At 38.2% G+C, this 16653-nt stretch overlaps 1 protein-coding gene across 1 annotated transcript in view; it reads right to left on the bottom strand.

Annotated features, from left to right (window-relative positions):
- Positions 1-15114, bottom strand: part of LOC107663803 (lysophosphatidylcholine acyltransferase 1-like) — a 38237-nt gene extending 23123 nt beyond the window's left edge. The window contains exon 1 of the mRNA XM_016454149.1: positions 14754-15114. Coding sequence (XP_016309635.1) covers positions 14754-14867 — 114 coding nt within the window. The 5' untranslated portion in view covers positions 14868-15114. The remainder of the gene's footprint in view (positions 1-14753) is intronic.
- Between the last annotated feature and the right edge of the window lie 1539 nt (positions 15115-16653).

Here is a 16653-nt window from a genome sequence, read left to right as displayed (position 1 = left end):
CTTATCAGCTCGCGCACATCAGCTATACAGGCGTTAACACTGAATGTTTAACATTATATTCATTGCATACATATACTTCGTAGACATCCTTAATCTCTAATAACTCCATTCTGCTGTCTGTTGTTGGTGTTTCTTTGTCTGAATATGGCACTTATCACATGCTGTGTGGTATCGGCGTTTGGTATCAGGGCATTTTAACGAGTACGAGTACGAGTACAAGAGCTCAGTATCGGGCCGTATCGGTGCATCCCTAGTTTGTGGTAAACAGCCGCGGATCAGTTGCAGACTCCTGTGTAAAAGCAAAGTCCGTGCTGCTTCTCCTCTCACAAGAGTGCCTAAGAGGGGAATTCACCCCATTTTCAAAAATGAAATTCAGGCCCTGAATAAATGTCTAAAAATTCTGATTGGAGTATCACAATAAATAGTTATAAATTATAAAAAAAGAAGGCTTTAAGAGATCGGTATCGGTAATCAGTATCAGCAGATACTACTTTCTGTAATCGGCGATCGGTGATCGGCCTCAAAAATCCTGATCGGAGCACCCCTAATGTTTATTGTTCTTTAATTCTAACATTATAACATGAATTGCAGTGAAACTGTTATACAGTTGAATTTATTTATACCATAGTCTCATAATTGAAGTGTAAATTCTGCAGATTACATCATTGTCCAGTATTGTATTGTCAGCAATTTATAAAAACTGTAACATACATATTTACATACATAATTATTCAGGTGCATGTGTAATAACTGCGTTAAAATGCCCAGCGAGGTAGCATACATCTGCTGCAAGGAAATTCAAAAGGTACTTTAAATAAGCTTGTAAAAAAAAAAAAAACTTGATGCTACAGCAGCTCTTCTTCTTCGTCGTTGTCTTGTCTGATGCACTCACTCAGCCAAGCGTTCTAACCACGACCTCTCCCCTCCCCACCCCCCAACCATTCAAATTTCCGTAGGTGGGAATTATTTTAATTATATTCTAATGGGCCACTTTGTGACATCACAAACCCCGGAAAACAACGCTGTAGTCCAAACGAACCGTTCGTTGTAGTTCTTGAAAAGGGATTTTTTTAAAAACGAAATATCTCCCTTTGGAGTGGACTTTGAGATTTGTAGCTTTCTAGATCTTTTTAATGCCCAAACATACACACTACACACTGACTAAAATTAAAAAAATGAAAAAGCATAATAGGACCCCTTTAAGATAGAGCGAGTAGGGTTGGGCATCGTTTTTACGATACCGGTGCCTAAACTGATACTTAAAAATAAAAAAAAAATGAAAAAGAGCCACAAAATGACAGTGGATGACATTAAAGAACGGCTTTATTGAAAAAAATAAATGAATAAATTATAATAATCTTTAAATTGATCAATATATTAAAAGTCTGAAGTATACGGAAGTATATAAATAACTTTTGCTGCTGAATTATCCACTAACCTAGTTTATAACATTATTTTGTCAAAGACTATGATTATATATTTTTTCATTTGTTATTTTTCTGTATAATGAAGTTGTCTATATTTAGTAGGTTGTGTTTAAAACACAAAACAGTGTTGATCAGGTCAACACACAAAGTTATAGAAATTCTACATTGAAAAATAACACTGTGCTAGTATCGGATCGGTATCGGTCGATGCTCAGAATTTTTGGTATCGGATCGGTTCTGAAAAAAAGGTATCCGTGCATCCTTATAAATATAGGCCTAAATAAATAGAAAACAACATATTTACATAAATTCACAAAACCTAAGCCACCTAACCCAACTACAATAATTTAACACTAAACAACAGTTATAGTACTAATAACAGCAAAGTAGTCAGTGTTCTTTGTAGAGACGCAACAATACCGTTATCTCACTGTTCAATACCACGCTTTTCAGCTCGGTTCTGGTGGCTCGACACATCAGTGTTTTTTTTTGCTATTTAAAATGTGATTTTTATCAATTTAACGAAAAAACAAACAAACTGGAGAACAACATGGATTATCATATGTTTACTTCAGATTTCTTTTGACAGAAGTAGCCTATTATTTTTCCTATTTTTACCCAAATTGCATGGATTAGGCATTACTGAGTGCTATAAACACATGTAATGTCTGTTTGATTTGTACTGGAGGCCAGACAGCGTGCTCGTGCAGAAACTCCACATGTGCATCACAGAAGAAAGTAATAGAACTGATGACGCTCCAGGAAATCCCTGATATAAACAAAGGCATCCAGCTATCACTGTGACTGAATAAAAAAAAGAGAGAAACGTTTTGAATGATGAAACATGAAGACAATAAACCCTCGACTGCGACAATATATAGTTTATCTGTGTTCTTCAAGCCATCTCTGCTATTTTCATAATAATTAAGTATATGTATAATCCATTGCTAATCGACATAGCCTTTTTTACCGTATATAATATATTTTCTGCCTCATTCTGTGATTTGAAGCCACATCAGATCACAAATGGAAGTTATTTCAAACACTCAACTGATGTGGTGGAGTAAAGGCATGTTATAATTAGGGCTGGGTATCGATTCAGATGTTCCAATTCGATTCGATTTCGATTTTCAAGCTCTCAATTCGATTCGATTTCGATTTTCGATTCGATATTCGATTCCGATTCCGATTCGATTTTTGATTTCAATTCTCGATTCGATTTGACTATATGAATGAATATAGATTTAATACAAATTCTATATTTATAAAAAATGAACCGTGAACATAAGATTACAAATTTTTTATGTGAAGGCAGGGCTCTACGCTTACTTTTCTTTTTAGGAGTGCAATTAAATCCATACATTCATGATTATATTAATGTTTTAAATATACAATTTTGAATATAGACACGTAGAAACATTTGAAGCTCCCCTGAGCGCAATCACAAGTATGATGATGATCGGGTCAGTCGCACTGGTGCTCCTAAAAAAATTTTTATAGTCGCACGCAGTAGTTTTCAGTCGCACCGTAGAGCCTGGAAGGTGGTGTTGAGGTCGGGAACGCACCTGAATCCGCCATTTTAAGCAATGAATGAATGATGGACTCTCCGTTGTAACATCGCGCAAGGCAAATAAGGGGGTGACATCTAGTGGATTAGACTAGTAATAAGATTAACGTAAATCTTATGTTCAATGTTTGTGGAAATAAATATTGAAAAAAAATTGATTCATGGCCAATCGATATTGAATCGACCACATTTTAAAAAACGATATATCGAAAAATCGATTTTTTTGCCCAGCCCTAGTTATAATGCTCTTTTGTTGGACAACAGGTTTTAGAAATGCTTCTCATTGCAAGTTATTATAAGGGAAGTTTAGCTTTAGGTGTTTAATTGAAGCACGTTTAATGTAGCTACAGTAGCTAACGGTAGGCTACCTGCTGCAATCACACGCTCATCGGATGCTCTCAAATTGCTGATGATATCAAGAAGAAAATATCTAGTGGAAAATGAGAATGTTATGTTTATAATAACAATTGTTTTCAATGTTTTGGCAGATGGCCATCTAGCGAAACCCCGCGCCTGATCGTGTCTTCGTCTGATGCGAATTTGGTAGACATCCTAGACACCTCTAAGATGAGCTGTGACACAGGACGCATTAACACACACAAACAAAAGCTTCATCGGGCCCTGAACCCGAGATTATCAAACAGAAGCGGCTCTTATCAGCTCCGCTGCGATACAGGATATCAGCGGTCAATATTTGCCTTGCTCTTATCAGCACTCCACTGCATTTGCACACTGATATCTTTCAAAGTGACCAATTAACAGCACTGGAAGACATTCAGGATGCCTTCATGCTTTCCACTGAGCCGCTTTAATTGAGTTGATCAGACCAACAGGCTGCCAAATCCCATATCAGCGAGCAGAGGCGCTAAAAATACAGCGATCTGCTGATTCCATCAGCTTCACGCAGCCGTGAGCTCCTTCATGATGCTATTCACTCACCTTACAACTCACACCATTCTGTAGAGCCCAGAACGAGAGTCTTCCGTGAATCAAACCGCACAGCTCAAGCTGAATATTGCAGCAACATAATATAACTTCTGCATCAATGCGACACTGGAATTTAAACAGCCCATTAGTCTGTAATGAACAGAGCTGCATGAAGAACCTCTGCTTTAGTTTGGAAAAACATGATAAAAAAAATACTAAAAAGTTTCACTTTTATTGCTATGAATGGGAGGAACTGAAGTACGTGTATGTTACATTTAAAATACTCTGAATCAGACTACAGTTACTTTTTATTGATTACATGATTACATATTATTTACACAATAGCAATAAATTGTTCATAATTTATTGATTCTGCCTAATTCCTCTTTTCCATCTTGTAAATGTTCCTTTCTAAAATAGCCTACCGCTTATATACATTCAGAAAGTCTTCCATTTTTGTGGACATTCACACAAAGACCAGTTATTAGTCAGGTGATATAAAACTGAGAGACCACACACAGCATTTGAGCACTGGATTTACAGAAATCACTTCAGTTTTAATATGCGTTTTCTCAGCATTTCAACATTGCATTAGCTACTGATGAACACATTCATTTGTATTATTATTTTTTTTTAATTATTAGGTTATTTAACCACGTATTACCATGTTTTTGGAAGGCTTTCGTCTAGGGCACCAATGCGAAGGAAGACGTTGAAAAAAGGGTTATATTTATTTTTTATTTGTATTATTTATTAGGGCTGTGTATCACCAGCAAAGTCACGATACGATACGTATCACGATACAGAGGCCACGATACGATACATATCACGCTACATAGGCCACGATACGATACGTATCACGATACAGAGGCCACGATACTATACGTATCACGATACAGAGGTCACGATACGATACGTATCACGATACATATGCCACGGTACGGTACATATCACGATACAGAGGCCACGGTACGATATGTATCACGGTACAGATGCCACGATGCGATACGTATCACGGTACATATGCCACGATACGATACATATCACGATACAGAGGCCACGGTACGATATGTATCACGATACAGAGGCCACGATGCGATACGTATCACGATACAAGACTGCACTGAATTTCACCTCAGCAGAATTTAGAAAAACAGCTGTTTATTAAACACTGCTTACTATAGTGCCATTTCTAACTATTGGCAGAGCAGGCAGCTGACCTCTGCATTATGAAGGGCCTCCATAACTGTACCACAGTACAATATAGGTAATAGCATATGTTTCATGTTTACATTGTGCACTCCCCACCAGGTACAATATTCTGATTGTTTGCATCTTGTTTTTAAGCCCATAAATAATAATGTACTTGATTTAATAAATGTATATTGTAATGTACTCATTCTAATATATTTAAAAAATTATTTACATTGCTGGTAGGTTATCATTGCACAAATTAACACATTCTCTACGATAAAAAAAAAATTAGAAGACTTCTAAACTAACGCGCTGTCTTCACTGTATCTAACGCACACACGCTCAAGGCTGATTTAAGGATGATTTATACTCGACGCGTCCGCAAGCTTTGAGTGCGCACGACGTCGTTTCGCGTGGCGGTGAAAATTTTAAACAAATTAAGCGCGGTCCACTGCTGCACACGTGCCACAATATCGATACAGGGCCAGCTGTATCGATACTCGTATCATCAAATCTCTGTGACGATACATCGTCGTATCGATATTTTGAACACAGCACTACTTTCGTCTTTTAAACACATTCAAATTCATGTTTTTCTTATTTACATGTAATGCAGGAATTCCAAAACATTTTTTGTCATCTGAACCTCTTTCAGCTAATATATTTACTTGAAGCATCCCTGATATTTTAAGGTAGTAAGTTAATAATTCAGTAACACATTTGCATGTTCACAGTCCTCTCACGTTGGTTAATGGTCACATGACATGCAGGTAAACAAATCAAATATTTCATTTTTTAGTAAGTGTTTTAGTTTGATGTTACTTTAAAATGATTTATTTTAATTTTACATTTTTATGACTTAATTATTTGCTTTTCGTTTAATTCACAAACCCCCTGCAGTTCCTTCATGAACCCCAGCTTGGGAAACCTTGACATAATGTAATGTTTAATGCACTCATGCTGTCAATAACAATGAATTTAATATTCATAATATATTATTAGTATTATATATATATATTAATATTCATTAATATTTTGCATAAATAATTGCACAAGAAGTCATGTTTGCAACAAGTAATTGTGCAATACGTATACAAGTAATGTTGTGTATCAAGCAACAACAACAAAAATAGGGATGCACTGAATGTTCGGTAACCGAAACTTAAGAATTAGCGAAAAGACTGAATAAATTGTACCGAACAATGACCTGACGCCATCAAATAGCAACCAGCGCAGAGTGAGAGGCGTGCACTCTTTATAATGCAACAAACAAATAAATGAATTTTTACAAAGCACGTGACAATGCTATACGCGCAACATATTCGTAATGAGACTCATTTATAAATCTGCTGTTGTCAACAAAAAGAAGCATTGAGGTCTTCTTGCGCGTTTCCGCCAAAATAAAAGTTGACAAAAAACAAGAACTCCAACATTCATAAATGTTAGTATTGTAATTTTACTGTTGTTCTGTAAAATAAAATAAAAATACCATAATAATGATAATAATAATTACAACAGCTCTGTTAATACATTTATTATAACATACACACATAGTGTTCAAATTGGGAGCTGTAATATTTTCTAATGTTTTAAAAGAAAAGTCTCTTCTAATTTTACAGTAAAAATACATGCCTGATTCAAGAAGGGGTATCGCCAAAAAGTATTATTTTAGTAACTTATTAATTTTAAGTTGAATTGTGCTTTGTTGGTATAATGTCGGCTAGAATGTTAAAAAATGTTTAGTGTTAAATATTTTTTTTTAATTGTTGTTTTGTAATTGATTTTTTTCTTTGAAAAACAAGACAAAACAGTAAAAAGCACATTTTGGCTATTTAATTTGTGCAATGGTGAAAAAAATGGTGAAAATACATGGGGAAAAAACTTGAAAAATGTGTTCGAGGAGGGAGCAATGAACACTGTGTAGGGATCATATCGATCGGAACACAGTTCATGCACGTAGATCTATTCTAACAAGCTGGTTATCTGAATTGGGTGTGTTAACTAAGCGAGACGTGCAAAATACATGCGCGAGGACAGGAATTGGGAACCACTGGTTTGATTTCAGGGGACCTTTAATGCTTGCTATCGGGATGTGAAGAGACTTTCAACCAGCATAACAAAAAATGTTTCTGAAGACAATCACCTACTGCACCTTTAACCATTGAAAAGTATTAAAAAGAGCCTGTGACTCCATTGGATCGTCAAGACTCCACCCGCGTTCCTGCGCTTCTGTCTCCTTTCTGAATGAAGTTATGCACACACAGTTTGGACACGGTCTCTGCTTGTTTGCAACGCAAGGGTAAATAAAGAACTGGCTGTTTGAACAAGAACAGCATTTGGTTTACTCAAGAAACACTCTCTCTATGAAGGCTGATGTTTTATGTATTTGAGGAGCAGAAGAGTGTCTTGCGCCGGTTTCAGCTTCACGTCAGCGTCACTGCAGCAGCTCCAAAGTCACATATTTATTTACAAAGACAACTATACATTTGTTTTTAGAAGTTAGTCAGTTATAAATGTGAAAGTTTTAAAGTATTGAAAGTGTTAACGCGGGGATTCACATGTAAATGGTAAACAACAAAAACAGCTCCGATCATGTCCTTTCAGTCATACTTCTATATAGAACGTGCTGTTTTTAATAGGTTTTTTTATAATACACCATACTATAACCCAAACTGAATAATTAAAAACAAGTTTAAATGGGTAAATCTTCTCTACAAATCGGTTGAGATGCCAAACAAATCGCAATACAATTGTAGTAGGAGTTTATATGAATGTAACTCTGAGGGTGTAACTGACTGTCTTTAGAAAAGTTTGTGGTATTTTCTTTTCATCTTGCCTCTGAACAATGCACATTAAAGTAGTGTTCATAAGTGCAGCTCTGCTTTGTTTACAGCGGTAAACACTGTATCATTGATGTTCATGAGCGCCACCTGCTGGCAGAGAGTGAATCTGTGTCTCATTCAGCTCGTCTGCGGTTTCGTTCAGATATGTTTCACGTGGTATAGTTTCACAAAACTAAATTCAGACCATTCTGTTTTTTGTTTCTTCAAATTTCGAAATTATACGGTCTAATTTAGCTTAAAAACTGCTCATGTTGCATGTATGCTGCATCTGTGTTTGGATGATGATTAAAATGCAGTGGTTGCCTCTAGTTTTAAATGGAAAGAGCACAGACAAAAAAAAAATCATGAGAAAATCATGAAATCAAAATCGTGAATCGAATCATGAGTTGAGTGAATCGTTACATCCCTAGCTTTATGTAACTATGCTACATAAAACAACTACACGAGACAGAAACAGCAGACAGGCTGAATGAGACGCAGATTCACTCTCTGCCAGCAGGTGGCGCTTATGGAACACCAGATACAGCGTTTCCTTGGTTACCGCTGTAAACAAAGCTGCGCTGCGCTTATAAACACTGCTTTAAATGCATTATACAGAGGCAAGACGAAAAGAAAATACCATCTAAACTTTTCTGAAGACCCCTCAGTTCCCTCAGAGATCCATTCATATAAACCCCCACTCCCAATTCAGTACTAAGTATTTTCATCTAATATTTCACGCATCGTGAACCGTGAGCAAACCATTGACATTTCAAAATGTTTCAAAACAGTTATGACGTAACAAAGCCTCGTTTACTGAAATCACGTGACTTTGGCAGTTTGATACGCGCTCCGAACCACCGTTTCCAAACAAATAATTCACAGAAGTTTCGAAGCTTCACTAAGCAGCGCTTCAAAAGTGCCCATCACTAATATGAGCAGCCAATGAGCTTCCTCCGAGTCAGAACAGCCATCGCGGAACAGAAAACACAGACAGACAGCGCTGGAAGCAGCAAATGCTTATCATCAGATCTCATTATTCAGTGGAAAACTAATAGAAATGATGATTCTGTCTAAAGAAATATGAAGTAAACGTGCAAATATATCAATATGTCTCCAAGTATGCACACTTTTTGACTATAAGCCCTTATTGACGCTGTTCAGTGCAGCTCTGAACACAAATGAACCGCAGCAGACCTGACTGAATATGAATGCATGTTGTTATTCTATTCAAAATATCACAAATTGATTATTTTGCACTCCTGACATAAATAGAGAAATTACTGTCCCTGCAACTGAGTTTTATCATAACAGTGTTCAAATATCGAAGCTGGAGTCTAATCTTTCTAACGATACACAGTTTGTCCAGATCGAGTAAGAGTGTGGCGTTTTAATGTGCTGTGAATCTTTCGATCTTTGCAGGTTAAGTTAACAGTTAACTCTCAATTCACGATGCCGTCTGCATTGCTTAGGCACTTGTAAAACATAAAAAAATGGTATGCCGTTTAAAAAAAAAAATACATACCGGTTTACCGTTTGAACCGGTATATTGCCCAGCACTATGACGCACATGCTTATAAGTTTAAATATGAAAACATACAAGAAAAGTTGTCACTCTGTTGTAATGTGAACTGAAGTCTGATGATGTAGCTAAAACATCATGTGCTTTTATTTATTGGTGATCTCATTAAATTATTGCCGTCTTTTTTGTATGTTTTCTTACTATATTAGGGCCTTTCGCACTCAACCCTTTAAATGGTACTGGGAAATAGTTCGCGTAAAATCGTCCCAGTACTTTAATACTGTACATTTAGTTCTGGAACTAAAGCGGTGCGAAAGGCCCTAATGTCCCTTCATCACGGCACAGAGCAGCGCATGTTAAAGCGTGCTTTCACGATCCGTTTGATTGCTTGGTCCGAACCGGAGTTCGATCGTCCCGCTGGATTGTGTTAACATTAATGCTATATTTGTTGCTAGGTATCAGTGATGCAGGAGAAGGTGGTAAAACGCACAGCGTTTCTCGGGTCTGTTTTATACATTGGAGACCTCCAAGCACTACGGGTGCCTACCCAGATTCAGAAAACAGTCTTCACATCATCCAAACCCTGACGTCAAATATAGTCTGAAAGCACCCAAAATATCAGATGGGAAGTAATGCGCCCAACGAACTTGAGCACTTCTCAACAAACATGGTAAACAGCTGTTTCTGAGAACTGAATTCTGTCATCAGAGTTTCAGCAAAAGACCCAGCAGTTCTCAAACCTATCCCACACAAGTGAAGAAAAACCTCCTCCATATAAAAACTTCAAGTCATGTAAAGTAGCTCGTGCTTATTCTGAGCTGCAGTCTTCTTGCCCTTTGGATCAAAAAAATCACAGAGTTCCCATTTACAGTGTCTCCATTCACTCTTCTCAAGAGATCTGCTGGAAAACAACATGACTGCCGGAAGCAGAGCAGATCTGGAGTTCATCTGCGGTCTCAGTTAAATCAGGTTCAGTTCACAATCTGAGCGCAGGAAGAGTTTCACTCGGAGCTGCTGCATTTTCTCCGAGACGCATCTAGGACCGTCTAGCTGAACAAAAATACAACAGACAGCCTGTTGCGAGCATCACCTTAAGACAGGAACACACTGGTCATGAGGACGTTACAATCTGAATCATCTCAGTGACGGAAGGACTGAGCGTTAGACATGACAAGAAAGCTAAAAGATCATCATTAAAATACAGCCAGTGTGGAACTACGTGACAGAAACTTCATTCTCACATGGCTGCAAAATATAGCCTCGAGACAAGAGTCGAACCAGCTCTATTATAAGCAAGACTGCTTGACATTACTGTGCATCAGCATTTAGATCAATGTAAGATCAAAATATGCTTTGTTGAATGATTATTAGTAGAAAGCACAGCCTAAATCTGAGAAACTAAATGTGTGTTGTTGTGAGCGTGATGAAAGTGTCTCGAGCCGTGAACGGTTCAGACCGAATTGGTGAACTGGTCTCAATATATTTTCAGGAGACACGGGTATTCATTTGAATACGAAAGCAACACGACAAATACACAGAGTACATTTATAAAGAACTTTACATGCGTTTCAAATGGCATTTTTGAAAGATTTTCTTTATTTATCTTAGCCACTTTTATCACCGACTCAAGATTATCTGTAAATAAGTTATATTTTAATCACACAAAGCTATACTATAATTTCAGAAAACCTACTGTATAGGCTACTTTATGGTGCTTTTTATATATTTTGGAGTTTGGCTATTTAATTTTGGATGAACCACCCTTTTAAAACAAGACAGCGGCAGATGACTGAACCTCTCGGGAAAACGATGCTAATGGAGCAACTTGCTTTAATTTAGCACTTAAACACTCAGAATTAATGACATATGAAACAAAGACTAGGACACAGAACGCATTTGCTTCTGCAGTAAAAATCGAATGCGTTTACGCCATATGTAAACATGTTAAGTTTACATATGTTCACATAATAATCTAATGCAAACACTCCACAGAGCTGAGTAAGCAGAATGAAAGCACACAATTAGACAAAAAACTGCTGCGTTTGCGCTACCAATGGCTCCAAAAGACGTTCACGCAAACAGCATCTGTTTCATAAATCATAACACCTACTGCAGAAATGTTGCTTTTCAAACATGCGATGGCCTCTCAGTGGCGAACGTGTCTGAAAACATGTGGATCTGTGGTTATAGATGGATGTGACAGGACCGGACCCGTCTCTGAATGAATGACGGGGTCAAAGGTCTGTCCAACACAAACGTGATGCACAAGACTTCAGATACTTGGGTCATAACTAGTCTTGGTGTCTGATCATTCAAAACGCTTTCCGTCATTTTGACATTTATGGACAATTATCTCTACCAACATTCTCACAGTAAAGGATGCTAATAAGGATTAAAAGTGAATAAAATAAAGTTTTAAAGCAGCCCTTGCAAAAACAGACTATGAAACCAGAGAATCCAAGTGGAACTGCACTGTTCACTGCGCGAGCAGAATAAACCGCAAAAGTCGAGAGCCTGCGCTTGATGAGAATAAAAGAGCTCCTGCCACAGAAGTTATTTTGATATCAATGCCACACTAAACTTATCATCAAGTGTTAAAACTTACTGACCGAGAAAAACCAAGCATGAAACTAACAGCCAGTCCATTGCAACTCAACAAGCTCAACAAGAAACTTTTGTCTTCAATGGCTCATTACCTGAGGCTTCAGGATCTGTCTGTTAATTAGAGAGCTGAAGACTAAAAAGCTTTCAGAAGCAAAGCCTTCAACATTATGATGCTAAAGGAGCCCAGAGAGGTCAATTCAGTTCATGGTAATTGCTTGGCAGTCCTTGAAAAGACGACTGGTCACACACCTTTTTACATGTGCTGATGCAGACAGACCGACTGACCTCACACATTACCATGAGAATCAGCAGATGCTTATGCAATAATGCACATATGCACAAATAACTATAACTGCAAACATGAGCACTGTATGAGCTAGTATCATTTCTGAGATCTAACTGTTTTACCATACTTTAGTGAGTTTTGATTCTCTGTGTGAACATGGCATTTATTTGAAGTCAGGAATGTTTATCTAAAGAGATATATTAGATCCGAGTAGGGATATAACGATGCACCGCGAGCCGGTTGAACATCTATACAAATATGTGACAATTCAAATCGGTTGAGATGTTAAACGAATCGCCATACAGTTGCGAGTATCTCTGAGAGGATCTGACTGTCTTTAGAAAAGTTTAGATGGTATCTTATTTTCATCTCATCTCTGAATAATGCATATTAATGTAGTATTTATTTAGAAGCGCAAAGGTAACCAAGGAAACGCTGCATCTGCTGTTCCATCAGCGCCACCTGCTGTCAGAGAGTGAATCTGCGTCTCATTCAGAGCTTCTGCTCTGTTTTCTTTCGTTCAAATGTTTAGTGTAGTAGTTTCACAAAGCTAATAGCAGACCATTCTGTTTTTGCTTCATATTTTGAAATCATACAATCTAAACTGTCCATGCTGTATGTTTGGATCGTGATTAAAATCCAGTGGTTGGCTCTAATTTTAAATGGAAAGAGCACAGGCAAAGCCTTAGTTTATATGAAGAGCTTTCTGTTATTTGTATTATTTATTTGACTTTTAAAATGTCAATTTAGTTGTTATTCTACATATTTGAATTTCACAAAGAAATGTACAGCATTTTCTCCAAGTAATAATAAAAGGACACCTTTTCACTTATAATTGGTCTTAAATCTCATTTTGTTCAAAAAACTAAATCGTGAGAAAACCGTATTGTGAAATCAGTATCGTGAATTGTACCGCATTCTGCAAAATATGTAACTGATCTTGAAAAACTTTGCATTTAATTAGAAAAAAAAATGCAACACAGAAGCATTGATATGCAGTTTCAGACTTCGCTTGGAAAACTGTAACTAGAAGTTTATTTCTAGAGGCCTCCATAAACACACATGAGCTCATCTTCACCCTGCAAAGCTGATTATCAGTCGAGCAGCTGCTGTCTCTCTGCAGAAACCACACATCCACCGCTCCATCAGACAACAGATCTAACGCTAGATACAACAAGCCATATACATGATATATAGTAATAACAAGATAGATAGATAGTAGGGCTGCACGATAAATCGCATGCGCACCTGCGGGCTTTCACATTGAGCAGCATTAACTACACAGAGCCGTTGTTCACTGACGAGCTGCGCTAAGAATCGCGCGAATATGAACGTGGTTTAGCGCAGCTCGTCAGTGAACAACGGCTCTGTGTAGTTAATGCTGCTCAATGTGAAAGCCCGCAGGTGATGGAGATTTACCGCTCATTACAGAAACAGCTTTCTGACAAGATGCGCGTTAAATATCGCATGCGATTAATCGTGCAGCCCTAATGGATAGACAGACAGACAGACAGCTAGGACAACAGAGCGACAGACAGACAGAACGAACAAACGACAGACAGAAAGAATGACAGAGGACGAACACAGCAAATGAACCACAGACAGACAGAATAAACGACAAATAGAACAAAATGACTGACAGACAGACAGAATGAACTAAAGACAGACAGAACGTACAAAAGAGAGACAGAACAAAAATAACAAACAGAACGAATAACAGACAGAACAAATAACAGACAAAACGAACAAGACAGAATGAATGAATGAGCGACAGACAGAAACAACAGACAGAAAGAATGATAGAAGTACTTGTGCTGTCCAATCTATAAAGACTGTGCTATTGTCATTTTGCATTATTGACACACTATTTTCCTAATTAATGCTGTTCAGTTGCTTTGACACAATCTGTATTGTTAAAAGCGCTATATAAATAAAGGTGACTTGACTTGACTTGACTTGACAGAAAGAATGAACAAATAAAAGACAGAATTAACAAATGACAGACAGAACAAACAAATGACAGACAGAACAAACAAATAACAGACAGAACGAACAAAAGACAGACAGAACAAGTAACAGACAGAATGAATGGACAGACAGAATAAACAACAAAACGACAGACAGATGGGTAGGTTCTATCAGGTCTGATGGATGTGGCACACGCTTTAAGCGCATCCCACGCTTCAGATCATCGCGTCAGACAAAAGGCCGCTGTGAGGCTCACATGTGCTGAAGCGCGTTTCTGCCGCAGCGGCTCACGCCTGACTCCTCGATCCTGATAGGCTCTTCCAGACCGAGTGCAACATGTAGCACAGGAAGGAAACTCTGATTCGAGCAGGCCGGAGCGGAGCATCTCACGGCCTACAGCAGCATCCACATCAGCAAACACAAACGCCACACGTACCTGCAGCTTCTGCGCCGTCGTGAACCGTAGGTCGTGCACGAACGGGTTCCTGAACGGAGGAGGCAGCTCGCGCTTCTCCTGTCCGTCCGCATGTGTGCTCTCGATCAGCCTCATCCTCGACGAACCCCGATCAATTAAAGCCACCAGAGCGCCGTTATGTCCGTCTCTGCGTCCGGTAGGCCTGTGGATTCCGCTCGAGCGCGTTATTATCTAGCACTCCCGGACCTCGAGGAGGGCTGAGGGGTTAGGCGGATCATGTATTTGACGCTCGCTTCTCTTTCCGTGTGCGCAGCAGCGGCAGCAGTCAGTCTCAGTCTCAGTCCCGCTGGATGTCATGGAGGGGCAGAATCCTGCCGGCGGTGCGCATGCGCGAATCCTCCTCCGCTCCGATGGGACAGGGCGGCATAAACGGGTTGCTGGAACACCAACAACTGTTCTTCTCCTCAAGGGGGCGCGCTGGTGCTCAGAAAGTCGCATACTTACCACATCCCAGGAGTTTTTTCTCCCTCTCTCTCTCTCTCAATGAAGACATTTTGCGCTAAAAAGTTTCAATAGTTTAAATGTATTCAGTTCTAGGATTAGTATCTGACATAAAAATGGAAATTCGGCCCGGAAATGTCCCTAAAATAGATTTTTAAATTAGGAGAAATCATGATCTTGTAATCACAAACGGCTGTGATTGGTCGATGCTGACCATCGATGAGAAACGTGACGTATCACGTGACAGCCCTTGCTAGTGGCGCTTCAGAAGCAATTCCTATATAATTCTTCAGTGAATCTAAAATACACAGAGGGAAATAAAAAGAGGGCATGCGTTATATTGACCCATTTAAATTAGTGAACACAAAACCCTGTCTGTTGTTTTCACACACTTCTTCAATTCTAATACAGTTTGCTGGCATGATATTGGCTCTTACTGCTCATTCAGTTTCTATGGATCTGAAAAGCGGATGTTTTGTACTGTAGTTCAGGATGCGGCCTCGAGGGGCGCTAGAGAGACATGCCAATAAAAAAGAACGTGCGATTGGAGTCTGAAACGATTTGGTGTTAAAACTGTTTTAAGATTATATGAATGATGTGTAAATATGAATTGAGCCTGTACATTGTCTTCATTTGCTACTTTTTAAAATGACTTTCATACATACATTTTATTGTTTTACCCTTGTCTCAGATCCAGGCTTCCAATCATGAGAGAGAGAGAGAGATTATTAGGTGTTTAAAGCTATGAAAATCTGAAACAAAGTTTTTCAATTTATGTTTCTATCAATTATTCAAAGCTGGCCCACAGTTATGGGATAATTTCCACCACACTGAACAGTTTTGCACCTAATAAAGCTTTATTTACCAAGAAGACAGCAGAGACAGTGAAGAACATGCTTGAAATGTGAGACATGTGAAGAACACAGAACAACTATAAAATCAATGTCAGTTTCACTTGTGAGCAGAATATTGTATATTGTGCATTAATTCAATCAATTAACAAAACGTGCACTAAAGAAATCATTCCAATGCTTGATTACTAAAGAAACAATCAAGAGCAGCTTGAGATGAACTGATAATGTGTGCAGAAAACCTTTTTTTTTTAATCAAGAAAAATGTTACTTGTAAAGGAATGTTCTTATTGTTGTTTACAATCAAGCTGTAATAAACAAATGTTTGCGAAAGGTTTTTATACTCCCCAGTGCAATTTGTTAAACAGGGTAAAGAGAGGGCTCATCTTCAAATTAATACTGGTAAGTACTTTCCCACATTTATGGATTGCTTTACAGAAGTTTAACAAGACTAGTTTGCACCATTTCACACAGAAATGGTTGTTATATATTTGACATGAAAGACATGAGTATTCGGTAAACAGATTAAGGGGGGATTTTGTTTTCCTTTCTTGGTGGCAGAGTAAAGA

This window comes from Sinocyclocheilus anshuiensis, unplaced genomic scaffold, assembly GCF_001515605.1.
Source record: "Sinocyclocheilus anshuiensis isolate Anshui unplaced genomic scaffold, SAMN03320099.WGS_v1.1 scaffold187, whole genome shotgun sequence".
In the NCBI taxonomy this organism is placed as follows: domain Eukaryota; kingdom Metazoa; phylum Chordata; class Actinopteri; order Cypriniformes; family Cyprinidae; genus Sinocyclocheilus; species Sinocyclocheilus anshuiensis.
This window is presented reverse-complemented; position numbering and strand designations above follow the sequence as displayed.